At 42.9% G+C, this 15,555-nt stretch overlaps 2 protein-coding genes across 3 annotated transcripts in view; one reads left to right on the top strand and one right to left on the bottom strand.

The window, feature by feature from the left end:
• Positions 1 to 856, bottom strand: part of LOC128701449 (cell division cycle and apoptosis regulator protein 1) — a 431,134-nt gene extending 430,278 nt beyond the window's left edge. For both annotated transcript variants that reach the window (XM_070088578.1, XM_070088584.1), the window contains exon 1: positions 721 to 856. The gene's annotated coding sequence lies outside the window, so the exon portion shown is untranslated. The remainder of the gene's footprint in view (positions 1 to 720) is intronic.
• LOC128701146 (probable flavin-containing monoamine oxidase A) overlaps positions 782 to 15,555 on the top strand; it is a 165,196-nt gene continuing 150,422 nt past the window's right edge. The window contains exon 1 of the mRNA XM_070088586.1: positions 782 to 924. Within this exon, the coding sequence (XP_069944687.1) occupies positions 782 to 924 (143 nt within the window). The remainder of the gene's footprint in view (positions 925 to 15,555) is intronic.

Below are 15,555 nucleotides of genomic sequence, written 5' to 3'. Positions count from 1 at the left end.
CATTCTACTGAATGTACAACAATGCATGCAACCATATGACCTGTCTTTGTAATACTCATTTGTGCTTTATTGTTATCTGTTTACATTAATGTTTTATCACTGATTACATCATTGCTTAGTTAATCTTAAGTTAATTTTAATCCAGCCCGTAATGCTATGCATATAAGTGGCTTTGGCATGCTGCTCTTACCTGTATTTTTTGTACCTCTGTATGTATGTTAAAATTAATAAATAAATAAATAAATAGAAATGGTAGAGGTGAGATAAACCAGGTTGATCACTGGTGGTGTCATGACCTAGCTTTACCTCCTCTATATAATAACACCAGTATTCAAGAACTGGTCCAAACATTGTCTTAAGTTTTCTAAGTGTGAGTTTTTGATCAAGTGTTGTAGCCATGGTGTTGTAGCTTTTTATTCTGGTATTTATTATGAGGTAATAAGACGACCCACCGTCCCCTTCAAACTTGAATATATTACCACTCTTCAGTAATATATGTTGATCTCTCTCTCAGCCAAACATGTATCCATCTCACGGGTATTTTCAAACTTTATTTTCAAAATTAATTGACTTAATTAAAATTTGTAAGTGGAGAGGCTTTTGTTTACAGGCTGAGTGATGATGATGATGTTATGATAGTGATGGTAGCCACACCTCACTACCATCACCATCCACTACCATGGTAACTATAATGTCACAGTGTCCACAAGTGTTACTTACCCAGGTAAGAGTGCTACCACAGCCTCCCGTAATATGTAATGAGGGCGGAGATGACAACAATATGGCGGCGAGTATTGACGACGACGGCGGCGGCGGCGGCGGCGGCGGCGGCGATGGTGGCGGTAGCAGCGGCGGCGGCGGCGGCGGCGGCAGCAGCGGCGGCACGGCGGCGGCGGCGCCAGCGGCGGCAGCAGCGACCACCATGTTAGTACGCATGCGTCTCTCATTACCACTTCCATACTCCTCTCTCTGACACATTTAATTCATTATAGAACTATCTGCCTGCATGTAACCACTGTTTCACCTGGAATCTCTATTATATGGCTGAATCCCTTTGATATAAGTTTATTATTCTATATAAGGACACCTAACACGCTAGGCAGAGGTGGTAACATTACTAGTTTTTATTAAGTGTGAGCTCTTAAATAGTTTACCAATTATGATTATTATTTCTCAAGCTTTGGCACACCAGGGTTGTGCAACTACCGTGGTCTATATTACATCATAAAATAAAAATAAATTCTGAGTAGTTAGTATATTCCAATATATTAAGAGTTTCATGGGGACATTAGTGAAGTTTGCCAGCCTGTACTGGCAGACTTCTGCTATTCAATGATTTACAATTATTATTACACTTTCCCTCCTCCATCTTCTGTGTAATTTACACACACGCTGCCTGACCACGGTAGTGTGCGGTAGTGCTCTGCACCCCTCTGCTGTGTGTAGGCGAGCGCCCTTGTCAGTTACCTGGCTGCAGTGGTGTGAAGTGGTGCTGTCACACCTCGGCTAACAACTTAGGTGCACTGTGATCGTCAAGATGGCGGTTAGTCTGAGACGAAGGATAAATACTGTAGGCATCGAGCTACTTAAAGGAACGATAACGACCAGTTCTGCGCAAGTCTTATTGCCAAAGATCATACGGGAGACTTATGGAGTACAAGATAATGACTTGTATGGTGTAGCATTGAACGGAGGACAACGAATTTTCGTCAAACTGCTATCTGCAACGGTTTATGAATCGTTAATCACCAGGTTTCAGGACGTGAGTCTTAACGTCACACCAGCTGTCACTGTAAGAATGATAGATGTTTCACGGTATTATACGTGGATCAAGTTACGCAACGTTCCCTTTGAGGCGGACGAGGCAGATATAAGGAAAGTTTTTGAGAAGTATGGGACGGTGCATTATGCTCAACATGGTACGTGGGCGGCAGGAGCCTATGCTGGTTTTCCAGAGGGTTCTTTCAACCTCAAAATGACTTTGAGGCACCAAATACCATCCTATGTGTACCTACAAGATTTCAGGACGCAGGTAATGGTAATGTACCCAGGACAACGACGTACGTGCCGCCTATGTGGTGAGTATGATCACATAGCGGCGACCTGTGACAAGCGAAGACATGTGCCTGGACCTGTGGTGGACGTCGCAGCCCCTGCTTCAAAGGTGGCAGGTGAGGAACAAACATCGGATGGAGGGCGTGGTGTTTTGTGGAGCGAGATAGTGGATCGGGCACACAGGACTGGTGGTGAGTTGGAGTCCCGCCCCCAACTGCCTGATCAGGTGTCGTCTCCTGTGGATAAGGAGGAGCAGCAAGTACAAGAGAAGGTTCATGAGATTGAGGAGGAATTGGTGGAGGTGTTGAAGACGTTGTCACCACCAGAGAGGGATGTTACATCTGAGCGTGGTGTCATTGGAGAATCGTCGCTTCCAGAAAGTCTGAGACATGATAATTTGGGACGTGATGGTGGTTTGGAGTCATCCATTGACTCATTACACCATTCTCAGGTGGAGGTGGAGGTTCATCGAGAGGTAACATCTGATCAAGATATGTGTAACATGACTGTCACGAGAAAGAGGGCGGCTACATCAGATTCTGATGACGTCCTTACGCCTGCACAAAGGCCTGGGAAAAAGACTGAGGTCAAGTGTGAAGGTAGTGGTGTAGGTGGTGGTAGCCATGATAGGAGGCACCGGAAGAAGGGGGGAGGGAAAGAGAGCACTCTGAAGGTGTTGAACGTAAATTCAAGCTCTGGAGTTGTAAAGAGTGATGAGAGGAAGCAGGGGTGGAAACTTTAATAGGCCTTAGGTGTATGTCTGTAAATGTTAATGGGTTATGTAGCGGTATGAAGAGAGATTGGTTTCGTAATTTTCTGAATAAATCTAGAGTGGATGTTGTGTTCCTGCAGGAGCACAATTTCAAAGAGGGTAGGGTGTTGGAGGTGGCAGGATTTCGGGTAGTTACCCTGCCATCTCCCCGTCTAAAAGGTGGTGTGGGAATTTTAATAAGGGAGACGAGCCCGTTTGTTTTGCAGAGGAGCGAGGGAGGAGGGGGAGGGAGGGTGTTGCGTGTGGATGGGTGGTGGATGGGTAAGCGTGTGTCTTTTGTGAGTGTGTATGCGCCGGCAGAAAATAACATAAAGGTAAAGAATGATTTTGTGTGTGAGGATCTTGTGTTTTTCTTAAGTGCACTGCCAGAGGTGGCGATAGTTGGTGGGGACTGGAATAGTGTAATCAGGGTGGCTGATGTGGACCCAAGAGGAGCTGGATATATGTCTGTGGCTCTTAGGGATTTATTAAGGGATGTTAGGTTACGTGATGCCTTTGGGGGAGCGGTGTGGGAGACTGAATATACGTTTGTTAGGAGTGGTTATGCTGCGAGACTAGATAGAGTGTACCTTTCTCAGGGAGTGAACGTGAAATCTTTCAGTACTGTTGAGACTACAATGTCAGATCATAGGGCAGTGGTGGTGGAGGTTGGGTGGGGGACGCTCGCGGACATATATAGAAGTTATTGGAAATTGAATATAAGTGTGTTAGGAGATGAGGAGGGGTTGGAGGGGTTTTCAGTCCTATGGAGGGAGCTTAGTGTGGAAGAACAGGGAGTGGATGACATTGTGACATGGTGGGATAGTGTCGCAAAGGAAAGGATTAGAAAGTTTTATGTGAGAGAAGGAAAACGTATTAATAATTTAAAATATGGACTGGCTAACTATTTAGAGGATAGGTTAAGAGCTTGCTATGGGAGGGGGGTGGGTGGGAATAATTTTCCTATGGATGAAATAGCTGAAATAAAGGGGAGGTTGAGGGTGTTGCAAAATGAAAGGTTTCAAGCTGTAAGGATGCAGGCAGGGGTGGAGGAAGTGCTTTGGGGCGACAAGCCGTCAGCGTGTGTTTTGCGGCATCAAAAGCAAAGGCAGGCGCTGACGGCTATACCATGTTTAGAGGTAACGGAGATGGTTGGGAATTATAGAGTAGGGCAGGAGATACGAACCACGAAGGGGATGTGTGCATATGCGGAGGCTTGGTACGAGAAATACTGGAACAGTGGGGGGGTGGGTGACGGGGCATTGGACAAGGTGTGTACGTATGTGACGTGTAATTTAGGAAATAGTGATCGAAAGGCTTTAGGTGGGACGATTACGGCAGAGGAAATAGAGAATGCGTTAAGGGGAATGAGGAAGGGGAAAGCTCCCGGTATTGATGGTCTCCCGGTAGAATTTTATTTACAACATTGGGCGTTGATAAAGGAATTTATAGTTAGGTTATTTAATAGTATGAAGGAGAAGGGTAAGTTGGGGGAGAAGCAGGAAACAGCAGTAGTAGTGCTGGTCCCGAAGGTCAAGGGGCAGCCCACCCTTCGGGAGTACCGAGCCATATCACTGATGTGTGCAGACTATAAGGTGTTTGCAAAAATTTTAGGTAATAGGTTCAAATGTGTAGTGGAGAGGGTGGTGTCAAAATCTCAGTTCGGGTTGCCGGGAAGGTCGATGATTGAAGGACATGGGATACTGAGAAGTTTTGTGGAAGCTAAGGGTGGGGGTGGAGGGGCGGCTTTGTTGGCTCTAGACTGGCAAGGAGCATATGATAGAGTGGAAAGGGGAGCTTTGCAGGTTATACTTAGGAGACAGGGTTTTGGGGAGGAAATAGTCGAGTGGGTAAATACGTTGTACAAGGGGGCGAAAATGAGGATACAGATTAATGGGTGTATGGGGAGGGAAATTGCAATGGGAAGAGGCCTTAGACAGGGATGCCCCATGTCCCAAATATTGTTTGCGTGTTTCCAGGACCCCTTTTATAGAATGGTTGACCGTAGCTTATGTACGCCATGTGCGGGAAGTGTGGGGGGTGGGAGGGCCTGGCCGGGGTTAATTGGATATGTTGACGACACCACTCTTCTCTTTCGTGCAGGGATGTCAATGAGTGTGTTGGACGAGGTGGTGCAATTATTTGGAAGTGCCACGGGTATGCAGGTAAATAGTGCGAAGTCAAGGTGCATGGGGTTGGGTTCTTGGGCGGGGGGTGTGGGGGGGAGATGTAATGTTGTTAAAGAATGGGCGGTGTCTTTAAAGATTTGTGGTATTATTTATAGGGATGACATGGTTGCGGCGCGGGAGGAAAATTCGGATAGGTTATTGGAAAGGATCGTGGGGCGTCTAGGTGTTCTGAGACCCCAGCACCTAACTCTGATACAGCGAGTGATAGTCGTGAACATTTTATTGTATAGTAAGGTTTGGTATGTTGCAGCTGTGTTCCCAATTACAGGGACAGCGATTGCGGGGATACTAAGACGGGTGTACAAATTTTTATGGGGTTCACGTTGTGATTGGTTACGGAGGGAGGTTGTAATGTTACCTGTAAGTCAGGGTGGGTTGGGGTTGTTGGATTTGAGACGGAGGGTTAAATGTGTGTTCATTAAATGGGAAGTGTTGCGTGAGGGTGTGAACGCGGGGCGTTTGGGAAGGATACACGACAGGCTGGGTATGTGGTATCGAGGAATGGAGTTGAGGGAATGTGAAATAGTTTTGAGGGCTGTTATGTTGGTTAGGGAACTGAGAAAGGTTCGTATAAGGGTTTTGTGTAGGTTACTTGTAGGTAGGTGCGTTGTCCCAGTTGAGGGTTTGTTCCCCATGTATGCGTGGAAGAGTATTTGGTTTAGATTTAGTAAATTGAAGTTAAAACCTCGGGCGCGTGAGGTGATGTTTCGTTTTCTGCATGGGATCCTTCCGTCTGGTGAGATATTACGAAACAGACAGGTTGTAGAGGGTGGGGGGTGTGGTATCTGTGGAGGGGATGAGACAGCGTACCATGTAGTTTACTTTTGTGAAGGGCTAGAGGAGGTTAGGTGCTGGTTAAGTAGGTTGGTACAGAGGGTGGGGGGCCGTGGGGTGTCGGTTTTGCGTGCTCTAAGTCTAGATATGGGTGGGTTAGACGAGGGTGTCATAAGAGCTTTAGATTATATCATGGTAGATTATATATATATGTCGTGGGTGATGAGGGGGAGAGGGGATAGTGAGGAGAGAAGAAAGGTTCTTGCGGTAACGTTCTATAGTACGAGGTGTCGTAACAGAGATTTGTATGGGAGGAGGTGGGATCAGGCTTTCTCAGAGGGGTATAGAATGCTAACGTTAGGGATTCTCGTAAATCTGTGATTGGATATGAGTGAATGAAGGGGTTTTCATAGGTTGGAGGGAGTCAGGGGGCAACAGCGGGCTCGCCTCCCTGGGGGGGGGGGGGTCGTGAGAGTGTTGTGAATGTGGGTTTGGAATGGTTTCCTGGTTTTCATTGGGACTTTATGGCATCCAAGTGTGGATGTAGAGCTCAAGGTCTCGTTATGGTAGATATAACACTTTTCAGAATGTAGGTATAATATAGTAGATTTTTTATGTATAATTATGATGTGTATCAGTCTTGTATAACATGATTCTTGAGAAATAAGTTATTTGCGACATGCAGTGTGTTTTAGTTTGTATTTATGTTACGTGCTGGGTTTTTGCACGATGAGAGATACTTATATCCTCTTGTGCATTGTGCATACAGTGCATATGATTAATGTGATTTTGTGAAAATTTTTGTGTACGTGTGGGTGTGTGTGTGGATGTGGGTGTGGGTGTGTGGGTGTGTATGTATATATATATATATATAAATATATATCTCTTTCTATTGTATTGAGCCTTTGTCATGGGTCAGACGTTATGTAATACTTTATATACGCATGATTGATTCTTTTTAAAGTTTATAATTAAGGTCTGTACCCTGATACCGGTTTGGTGTTCATGCAAGTTCTTGATGTTAAGTTTTAGTCTGTATGGTATACAGACATATCTAGACAGTTTAGTGACGTAGTCCTTTGTCTGAAAGTTTTATATGGGTGTATTGTAACAGTATAGAGCTTGTTATTGTGTTCTAAGCTGTATTCTTTTCTGTTTTGGGATATGTTCAGCTGTATTGTTAGGGATAAGTATGTAGATTATCTAGTCAGATTATGATGTTAGGTTTTGGGTTTTTGATTAATGTGAAGGATGGGATTTAACTGATATAACTTCTTTGTATATTTTATGTTCAAGTGTATTGAACCTTTGTCAGATGTCATTTATATGTACAATTTATATATATGCAAGGTTTTGTATATATGTCAATTCATGACCCTGTGACATGTAATTTTGTTTTTAGTTATGTTCTTGATGTAAGTTTTTGTTGTAATATCTTGCGAGCATGTAAGTACAATCCGTTTGTCAGTTAATTTGATTAGGTTCCATACTGTTTCTTTATTTTTATGTTAAACTGTATTGGTTTTAAATAAAATATAAAAAAAAAAAAAAAAAAAAATTTATACTGACTACATATACATAGGCAGGTACAAGTTTATATTGTGTTCTATAAAATACAGTCCATATACTCTTGCCATTCTCACAAATATATATATGTTAGTGTGAAGCTACACTGCCTTCAGCTGTCTGCAGTGTACTGCTATTAAACTCCTTTCAGCTGTCTGCAGTGTAAGTTTATTCAGGTATACATAGATATAGTTACATAGCTTATCATACATAACAGCATATGTTTAAAGAACCTAGGATAACCCAAAATAAGTCAGACAGGGTGACTAATTTCCATTGGGGTCCTTTAATACTGTCATTAAACTCCTCTCAGCTGTCTGCAGTCTACTGTCATTAAACTCCTTTCATTATCTTTCATATTATCAAGTTTAAGTAGGTGTGCGACCAGGTTTTGTAATATTTAAGTTATAAGAGAGAGATTTCGTTTGGATTTTTAACCCCGGAGGGTTAGCCACCCAGGATAACCCAAGAAAGTCAGTGCGTCATCGAGGTCTGTCTAACTTATTTCCATTGGGGTCCTCAAATCTTGTCCCCCAGGATGCCACCCACACCAGTCGACTAACACCCAGGTACCTATTTGCTGCTAGGTGAACAGGACAATAGGTGTAAGGAAACGTATCGAAATGTTTCCACCCGCCGAGAATCGAACCCGGGCCCTCCGTGTGTGAAGCGGGAGCTCACCAGCCACCGGGCCTGGTGGCACAATGAACACCTATGCAACTTAATTAAACTCTGATTCAGTTAGTATTTATGCTACTTATATTCAGTTAATTTAAGTTATTTATGAACTTATTTATATAATCTCTACTTTTATTGCAAAAGTTATCCTCCGTATTATATATTGCACCCGCTTCCTGTCAGGTCTCTGTTCCTTAGACGTTGACAGTGTTATTCCACTAAACTATATAGTTTACAGAACAGTTCCTCTATAATGCAACACAGTAGGGTTATTTAATCATTATTATATCACATTTTCACTGGCTAGGTATTCTTCCTCCATGTCAATGTCCACCCTCATTTTATTTACTTGTATAAAAAAAGTCGGATCGTCTTAATTACATTTCTGTTTACATGTATCTCCCTCACCCTCCTCTGCCACCACCGAGTCGTTCCCCAAGATAAGTTATCACAGGATAACCCAAGAAAGGCAGTGCGTCATCAAGGACTGTTTGTCTTATTTCCATTGGGGTCGTCAATATTGTCCCCCAGGATGCGACCCACACCAGCCGACTAACACCCAGGTACCTATTTGCTGCTAGGTGAACAAGACAACAGGTGTAAGGAAACATGTCGAAATGTTTCCACCCCGCCGGGATCATTTTCTGGGTTGACATGTAGGACACCTATTAATTCTAGTAGTCCTCCTTGTGGCATTAGTTTACTAGACAGTTTAGTTAGTAAATTAAAGTAGTGATGAACTAACATGTTTATCATCTGGTTACAATCGAATGGGTTACTTATGCAGATAAGAATTCATTCACGAAAACATTACGGTGTAGCTTAAATGCGGTTTTAAATTATTTATGTTACCTTATATTTCAAGAAGGTATAGCTGAATTTAAACAAGTTTCAGTGGTTATGAGTTGTTTACAAAGGCAGAGTATTTTTCCAAAATGGCTGGTAACACGCCGCTTTGGGTATAAAATACTCTGATATTTCTTAACATTTGTAGGTGAATTGTCTCAGAATTCATTAATTTTATCACATTTCAACACATAATGACGTATTGTGCGACAATAGTCCCTCTTGGTTATATCTCCATCATCTAGCGATGCTGGTGCAACTTCCCAGAGATAATTACATGTCACCGGAGCCGGGCAGTAGTGACATCTAAGAGTCTGTCTGCTGATTTTGTTGGATGTATCATAGACATATGGCTCCTGCATGACAGGCCACAAGAGCCCCACCACCAGAGCCCTTGGTGACAAAGTCTTGTGACAACCAAGAAAATCTAATTGTAAAGTCTTGTGGAAACAAAAAAGGCTACTGTCGTATACCTGGAGAGTGTTTCGGGGGGTCAACTCCCCCGTGGTTCGATCCATGACCAGGTCTTACGGTGAATCAGGGCCTGATAAACCAGGTGGTTACTGCTGGTTGCACACATACCGACGTACGAACCACAGCCTGGCTGGTCAGGTACTGACTTTAGGTGCCTGTCCAGATTCCTCTTCAAGACAGCCAGGAGTCTACTGGTAGTCCCCCTTATGTATGCTAGGAGGCAGCTAAACAGTCTTAGGCCCCTGACACTTATTGTGCTGTCTCGTAGCGCACTCATGGCACTCCTGCTTCTCACTGGGGCTTGGGGGGGGGGATGTTGCACCACCTGGAGTTTACCTGGAGAGAGTTCCGGGGGTCATCGCGCCCGCGACCCGGTCTGTGACCAGGCCTGGTGGATCACAGCCTGATCAACCAGGCTGTTAGTGCTGGCTGCATGCAAACCAACGTACTAGCCACAGCCCGGCTGGTCAGGAACCGACTTTAGGTGCTTGTCCAGTGCCAGCTTGAAGACTGCCAGGGGTCTGTTGGTAATCCCCCTTATGAATGCTGGGAGGCAGTTGAACAGTCTCGGGCCCCTGACACTTATTGTATGGTCTCTTAACGTGTTAGTGACACCCCTGCTTTTCATTGGGGGGATGTTGCATCGTCTGCCAAGTCTTTTGCTTTCGTAGTGAGTGATTTTCGTGTGCAAGTTCGGTACTAGTCCCTCTAGGATTTTCCAGGTGTATATAATCATGTATCTCTCCCGCCTGTGTTCCAGGGAATGCAGGTTTAGGAACCTCAAGCGCTCCCAGTAATTGAGGTGTTTTATCTCCGTTATGCGCGCTGTGAAGGTTCTCTGTACATTTTCTAGGCCAGCAATTTCACCTGCCTTGAAAGGTGCTGTTAGTGTGCAGCAATATTCCAGCCTAGATAGAACAAGTGACCTGAAGAGTGTCATCATGGGCTTGGCCTTCCTAGTTTTGAAGGTTCTCATTATCCATCCTGTCATTTTTCTAGCAGATGGGATTGATACAATGTTATGGTCCTTGAAGGTGAGATCCTCCGACATGATCACTCCCAGGTCTATGACGTTGATGTTTCGCTCTATTTTGTGGCCAGAATTTGTTTTGTACTCTGATGAAGATTTAATTTCCTCGTGTTTACCATATCTGAGTAATTGAAATTTCTCATCGTTGAACTTCATATTGTTTTCTGCAGCCCACTGAAAGATTTGGTTGATGTCCGCCTGGAGCCTTGCAGTGTCTGCAATGGAAGACACTGTCATGCAGATTCGGGTGTCATCTGCAAAGGAAGACACGGTGCTGTGGCTGACATCCTTGTCTATGTCGGATATGAGGATGAGGAACAAGATGGGCGCGAGTACTGTGCCTTGTGGAACAGAGCTTTTCACCGTAGCTGCCTCAGACTTTACTCTGTTGACGACTACTCTGTGTTCTGTTAGTGAGGAAATTATAGATCCATCGACCGACTTTTCCTGTTATTCCTTTAGCACGCATTTTGTGTGCTATTACGCCATGGTCACACTTGTCGAAGGCTTTTGCAAAGTCTGTATATATTACATCTGCATTCTTTTTGTCTTCTAGTGCATCTAGGACCTTGTCGTAGTGATCCAATAGTTGAGACAGACAGGAGCGACCTGTTCTAAACCCATGTTCCCCTCAAGGAAGGTTCCTTGATGTTGGTGAGGGGCTCTTGATTTAGGGAATTGGATCTGTGCTCCAGTTCCCCGAATTAAGCCTGAATGCCTTCCACATCCCCCCCCAGGCGCTGTATAATCCTCCGGGTTTAGCGCTTCCCCCTTGATTATAATAATAATAAACCCATGTTGCCCTGGGTTGTGTAACTGATGGGTTTCTAGATGGGTGGTGATCTTGCTTCTTAGGACCCTTTCAAAGATTTTTATGATATGGGATGTTAGTGCTATCGGTCTGTAGTTCTTTGCTGTTGCTTTACTGCCCCCTTTGTGGAGTGGGGCTATGTCTGTTGTTTTTAGTAACTGTGGGACGACCCCCGAGTCTTTTGCTTTCGTAGGGAGTGATTTCCGTGTGCAGATTTCGGACTAGTCCCTCTGGGATTTTCCAAATGTATATTATAATGTATCTTTCTAGCCTGTGTTCCAAGGAGTACAGGTCAAGGGACTTCAGCTGCTCCCAGTAATTTAAGTCCTTTATTGTACTTATACGTGCAGTAAAAGTTATCTGTGTATTTCCAGGTCTGCAGTTTTGCCTGCCTTGAAATGGGCCGTTACCGTACAGCAATACTCCAGACTAGTGTTAATATGCTCAGGCAAACCCATTCGATAATTTCCCCTGTATATATGGGAAATTATCTCATTCCAAACCACTATCCCTCACTTTCAAAAAAAAAAAAATACTTTAGTTGCAACCTAAGCTTCGTCTTGAAGCGAGGCACGACACTTTCTGTTGTATTGATGCCTTAGTGACTCAGCACTGTCTTCCGCAGAGTATGTATGTATGATGATGACTGTTTACCAGCCCACTGGAGCAGCTGATAGTGATTGGAGCACGTATTAAAAACTGGGCTTCTACAATTCAACCTGAAGTGTTTGCTATACTCCTTACACTCAAATGCGTCCATGTATCTAAGTTTGACTCCTTATTTTTGGAAAGTGAGGGATAGTGGTTTGGAATGAGATAAGCGATTTGAAGAGCATCATCATTCATCATTTTATTTTTATTTTATTTTATTTAAAAATTTGAGCACACATACAGAGGTACAACAAATACAGGTAAGAGCAGTATGCCAAAGCCACTTATACTATGCATAGCATTACGGGCTGGCTTAAAATTAACTTAAGATTAACTAAGCAATGATGAAATCAGTGATAAAACATTAATGTAAACAGGTTACTATAAAGCACAAGTGAGTATTACAAAGACAGGTCATATGGTTGTATGCATTGTTGTACATTCAGTAGAATGGAGTATTCTGTTAGGTAGTGTATTTAAAAAATAATAAAGTTAGATTGGGTTTTAGGTTTAACATTTATGTGATATAATTGTGAGAAACATTTAAGATATACAATTTATAAGGTTCAGTTATTCAGTATTTATTTGGTTTTGGGTGAGTAAGTGATCTTTGAGAAGAGACTTGAATTTATAAACAGGTAGTGTTTCTTTTATATTTACAGGTAATGAATTCCAGATTTTAGGGCCTTTTATGTGCATTGAGTTTTTACATAGTGTGAGATGGACACGAGGAACATCAAAGAGTGATCTGTGCCTTGTGTTATGGTCGTGTGTTCTGTTGAGGTTGGCAAGGAGATGTTTGAGGGGAGGGTTAATATCAGAGTTAAGTGTTCTATGTATGTAATAGGTGCAGTAGTAAGTATGGATGTTTTGTATGGTGAGGAGGTTTAGTGTATTGAATATTGGTGGAGTGTGCTGCCTATAGTGAGAATTTGTTATCATTCTAACTGCAGCCTTTTGTTGGGTAATTAGTGGTCTGAGATGGTTACTTGTTGTTGAGCCCCATGCACAAATTCCATAGGTGAGATAGGGGTAAATAAGAGAGTGATATAGGGCCAGGAGGGCTGACTGTGGAGCATAGTACCGTATCTTCGACAGTATGCCTACAGTCTTGGAAATTTTCTTAGAAATTTGTTGTATATGTGTATGAAATTTGAGTCTATTATCAAGGTGGATTCCTAAGAATTTTCCCTCTGTTAGCTTTGTGATAGGTGATCCGTTTATCATTATGTTAAGAGGGACATCTGTAGCTCTGTTACCAAACTGAATGAAGTAGGTTTTGTCAATGTTTAGTGTAAGTTTGTTAGTTTTCATCCAGGTAGATATTTTCTGTAATTCGGTATTTACAGTATTGGCTAGCGTGACTGGGCTCGGGTGGGAGAAGACGTATGTAGTGTCATCTGCAAATAGTGTGGGTTTGAGTAATTGCGAAGCATTTGGTAGGTCATTTATGTATAGGAGAAAGAGAAGAGGGCCAAGGACACTTCCCTGTGGGACACCAACTGTAATTGGTTGTGCAGAGGAGTTTGCCCCATTTGCATACACATATTGCCTTCTGTTGCTGAGGTATGACTTGAGGTAGTTGAGGGAGTGCCCTCTTATACCATAGTGTGACAATTTTACGTGGAGCAAGTCATGGTCAACTGTATCAAAAGCTTTACGTAAGTCAATGAAGATCCCCAGTGGGACTTCTTTTTTCTCTATTGCAGTGTATATATGTTCTAGCATGTGTATAATAGCATCATTAGTATTTTTATTAGGCCTGAATCCAAATTGGCAGGGGTTGAGTATGTTTTGGGAGATAAGGTAGGAGTAGATTCGTTTATGAATTAATTTTTCGAAGATTTTTGAGAGAGGGTGTAAGTTGGATATTGGCCTATAGTTATTCAACTCTGTTTGGTCTCCTCCTTTGTGGATCGGGGTGACCCTTGCTATTTTGAGTACTGTAGGGAAGGTGGAGGATTCAATGGATTTGTTAAAGAGTGTTGCAATGATTGGTGATAGCACTTGTGACACTTTTTTGTATATAAAGGGTGGTAAGGTATTTAAATCTCCTGCCTTGTTTTTTAGTGTGTTGATAATAAGGGAGACTTCGTATGGGTTAGTCGGAGCTAGGAACAGTGTGTTCGGGTAGTTGCCGGTGAGGTAGTCATTTGGTGGGGTATCTGAGCTTGGGATTTTATTGGCAAGGTTTTGTCCTATAGTGGAGAAGAAATCATTGAGTCTGTTTGCTGTTTCTGTTGGTGGGAGTTGGGGTTCATCTGATTTTGCTAATTTTATTTCGCTATTTCGTGATATCTTTTTTGTTCCTAGAATTTCTGATAGGGTTTTCCAGGTCTTTTTTATATCACTTCGTAAGTTGGATAATCTGTTCTCATAATACAATTTTTTTGCCCTTCTTATCAGGCTGGTTAGGATTGACGAGTAACGTTTTGTTTGGTCTCTGGTTATGTGACCCATTCTGTACTTAGTTTTCAAGGTTCTCATTATCCATCGTGCCATTTTCCAATTATTATTATTATTATTATTATTATTATTATTATTATTATTATTATTATAATCAAGGGGAAGCGCTAAACCCGTAGGATTATACAGCGCCTGAGGGGAGATGTGGAAGGCATTCAGGCTTAATTCGGGGAACTGGAGCACAGATCCAATTCCCAAAATCAAGAGCCCCTTACCAACATCAAGGAACCTTCCTTGAGGGGGTCATTTTCCAAGCAGATGTGGTAGAGACATTGTTGTGGTATTTGAAATTGAGATTCTCTGACATTATCATTCCCAGGTCCTTCACATTAGTTTTTCGCTTCATTGTGTAGTTGGAATTTGTTTTGTACTCCAATCCAGTTTTTATTTCCTCGAGTTATCAAACCATACCACGGACGGGTATGGTTTGATACATCCATTGAGTGTCATCCATTGATACATCCATTGAGTGTCATCCATTGAGGACAATGCAAATCTCCAAGTGAACATTGGCCAAGTGACTCATGAAATCGTAATGACACGATTGCAAACAAACCATACCACGGACGGGGATAGAACCCGCGATCAGAGAGTCTCAGAACTCCAGACCATCGCGTTAGCCACTTATTGTGGCTAGCTGGTCCAGTGGCTAACGCGACGGTCTGGAGTTTTGAGACACTCTGATCGCGGGTTCTATCCCCATCCGTGGTATGGTTTGTTTGCAATCGTGTCATTACGATTTCATGAGTCACTTGGCCAATGTTCACTTGGAGATTTGCATTGTCCTCAATGGATGACACTCATGCAAATTCTGGTATCGTCAGCAAAAAAAGACAGCAAAGGATGGGAGCGAGTACAGTACCTTATGGAACAGAGCTTTTCAATGCATCTGCTTCGGACTTCACTGTGCGGCCCAGTCCCCGGGCCCATTATGTACCTCTGTAATCTCTCGGACAACCGCCCAGGATTGATATGGGGTGCATTACAAAGATATTAAGAAAAAAAACTGTTCTAGTAGTTAATAATAATATTCTTTATTTCTACAAGTACATTATACAGCTTATACCCACTTTTTCTGTTATTCCTTTATCACACATTTTGTGTGCTGTCACGCCATGATCGCACTTGTCGGAGGCTTTCGTAAAGTCCGTGTATACTACATTTGCAACCAAGACCATGTTACAGTAGTCCAGTAGTTGTGAGAAGCAGGAGAGACCTGCTCTAAACCCATGCTGCACTGGGTTGTGTAAATGTTGGGTATCCA

The sequence above is a fragment of the Cherax quadricarinatus genome, chromosome 2 (assembly GCF_038502225.1).
Source record: "Cherax quadricarinatus isolate ZL_2023a chromosome 2, ASM3850222v1, whole genome shotgun sequence".
Lineage (NCBI taxonomy): Eukaryota > Metazoa > Arthropoda > Malacostraca > Decapoda > Parastacidae > Cherax > Cherax quadricarinatus.
This window is presented reverse-complemented; position numbering and strand designations above follow the sequence as displayed.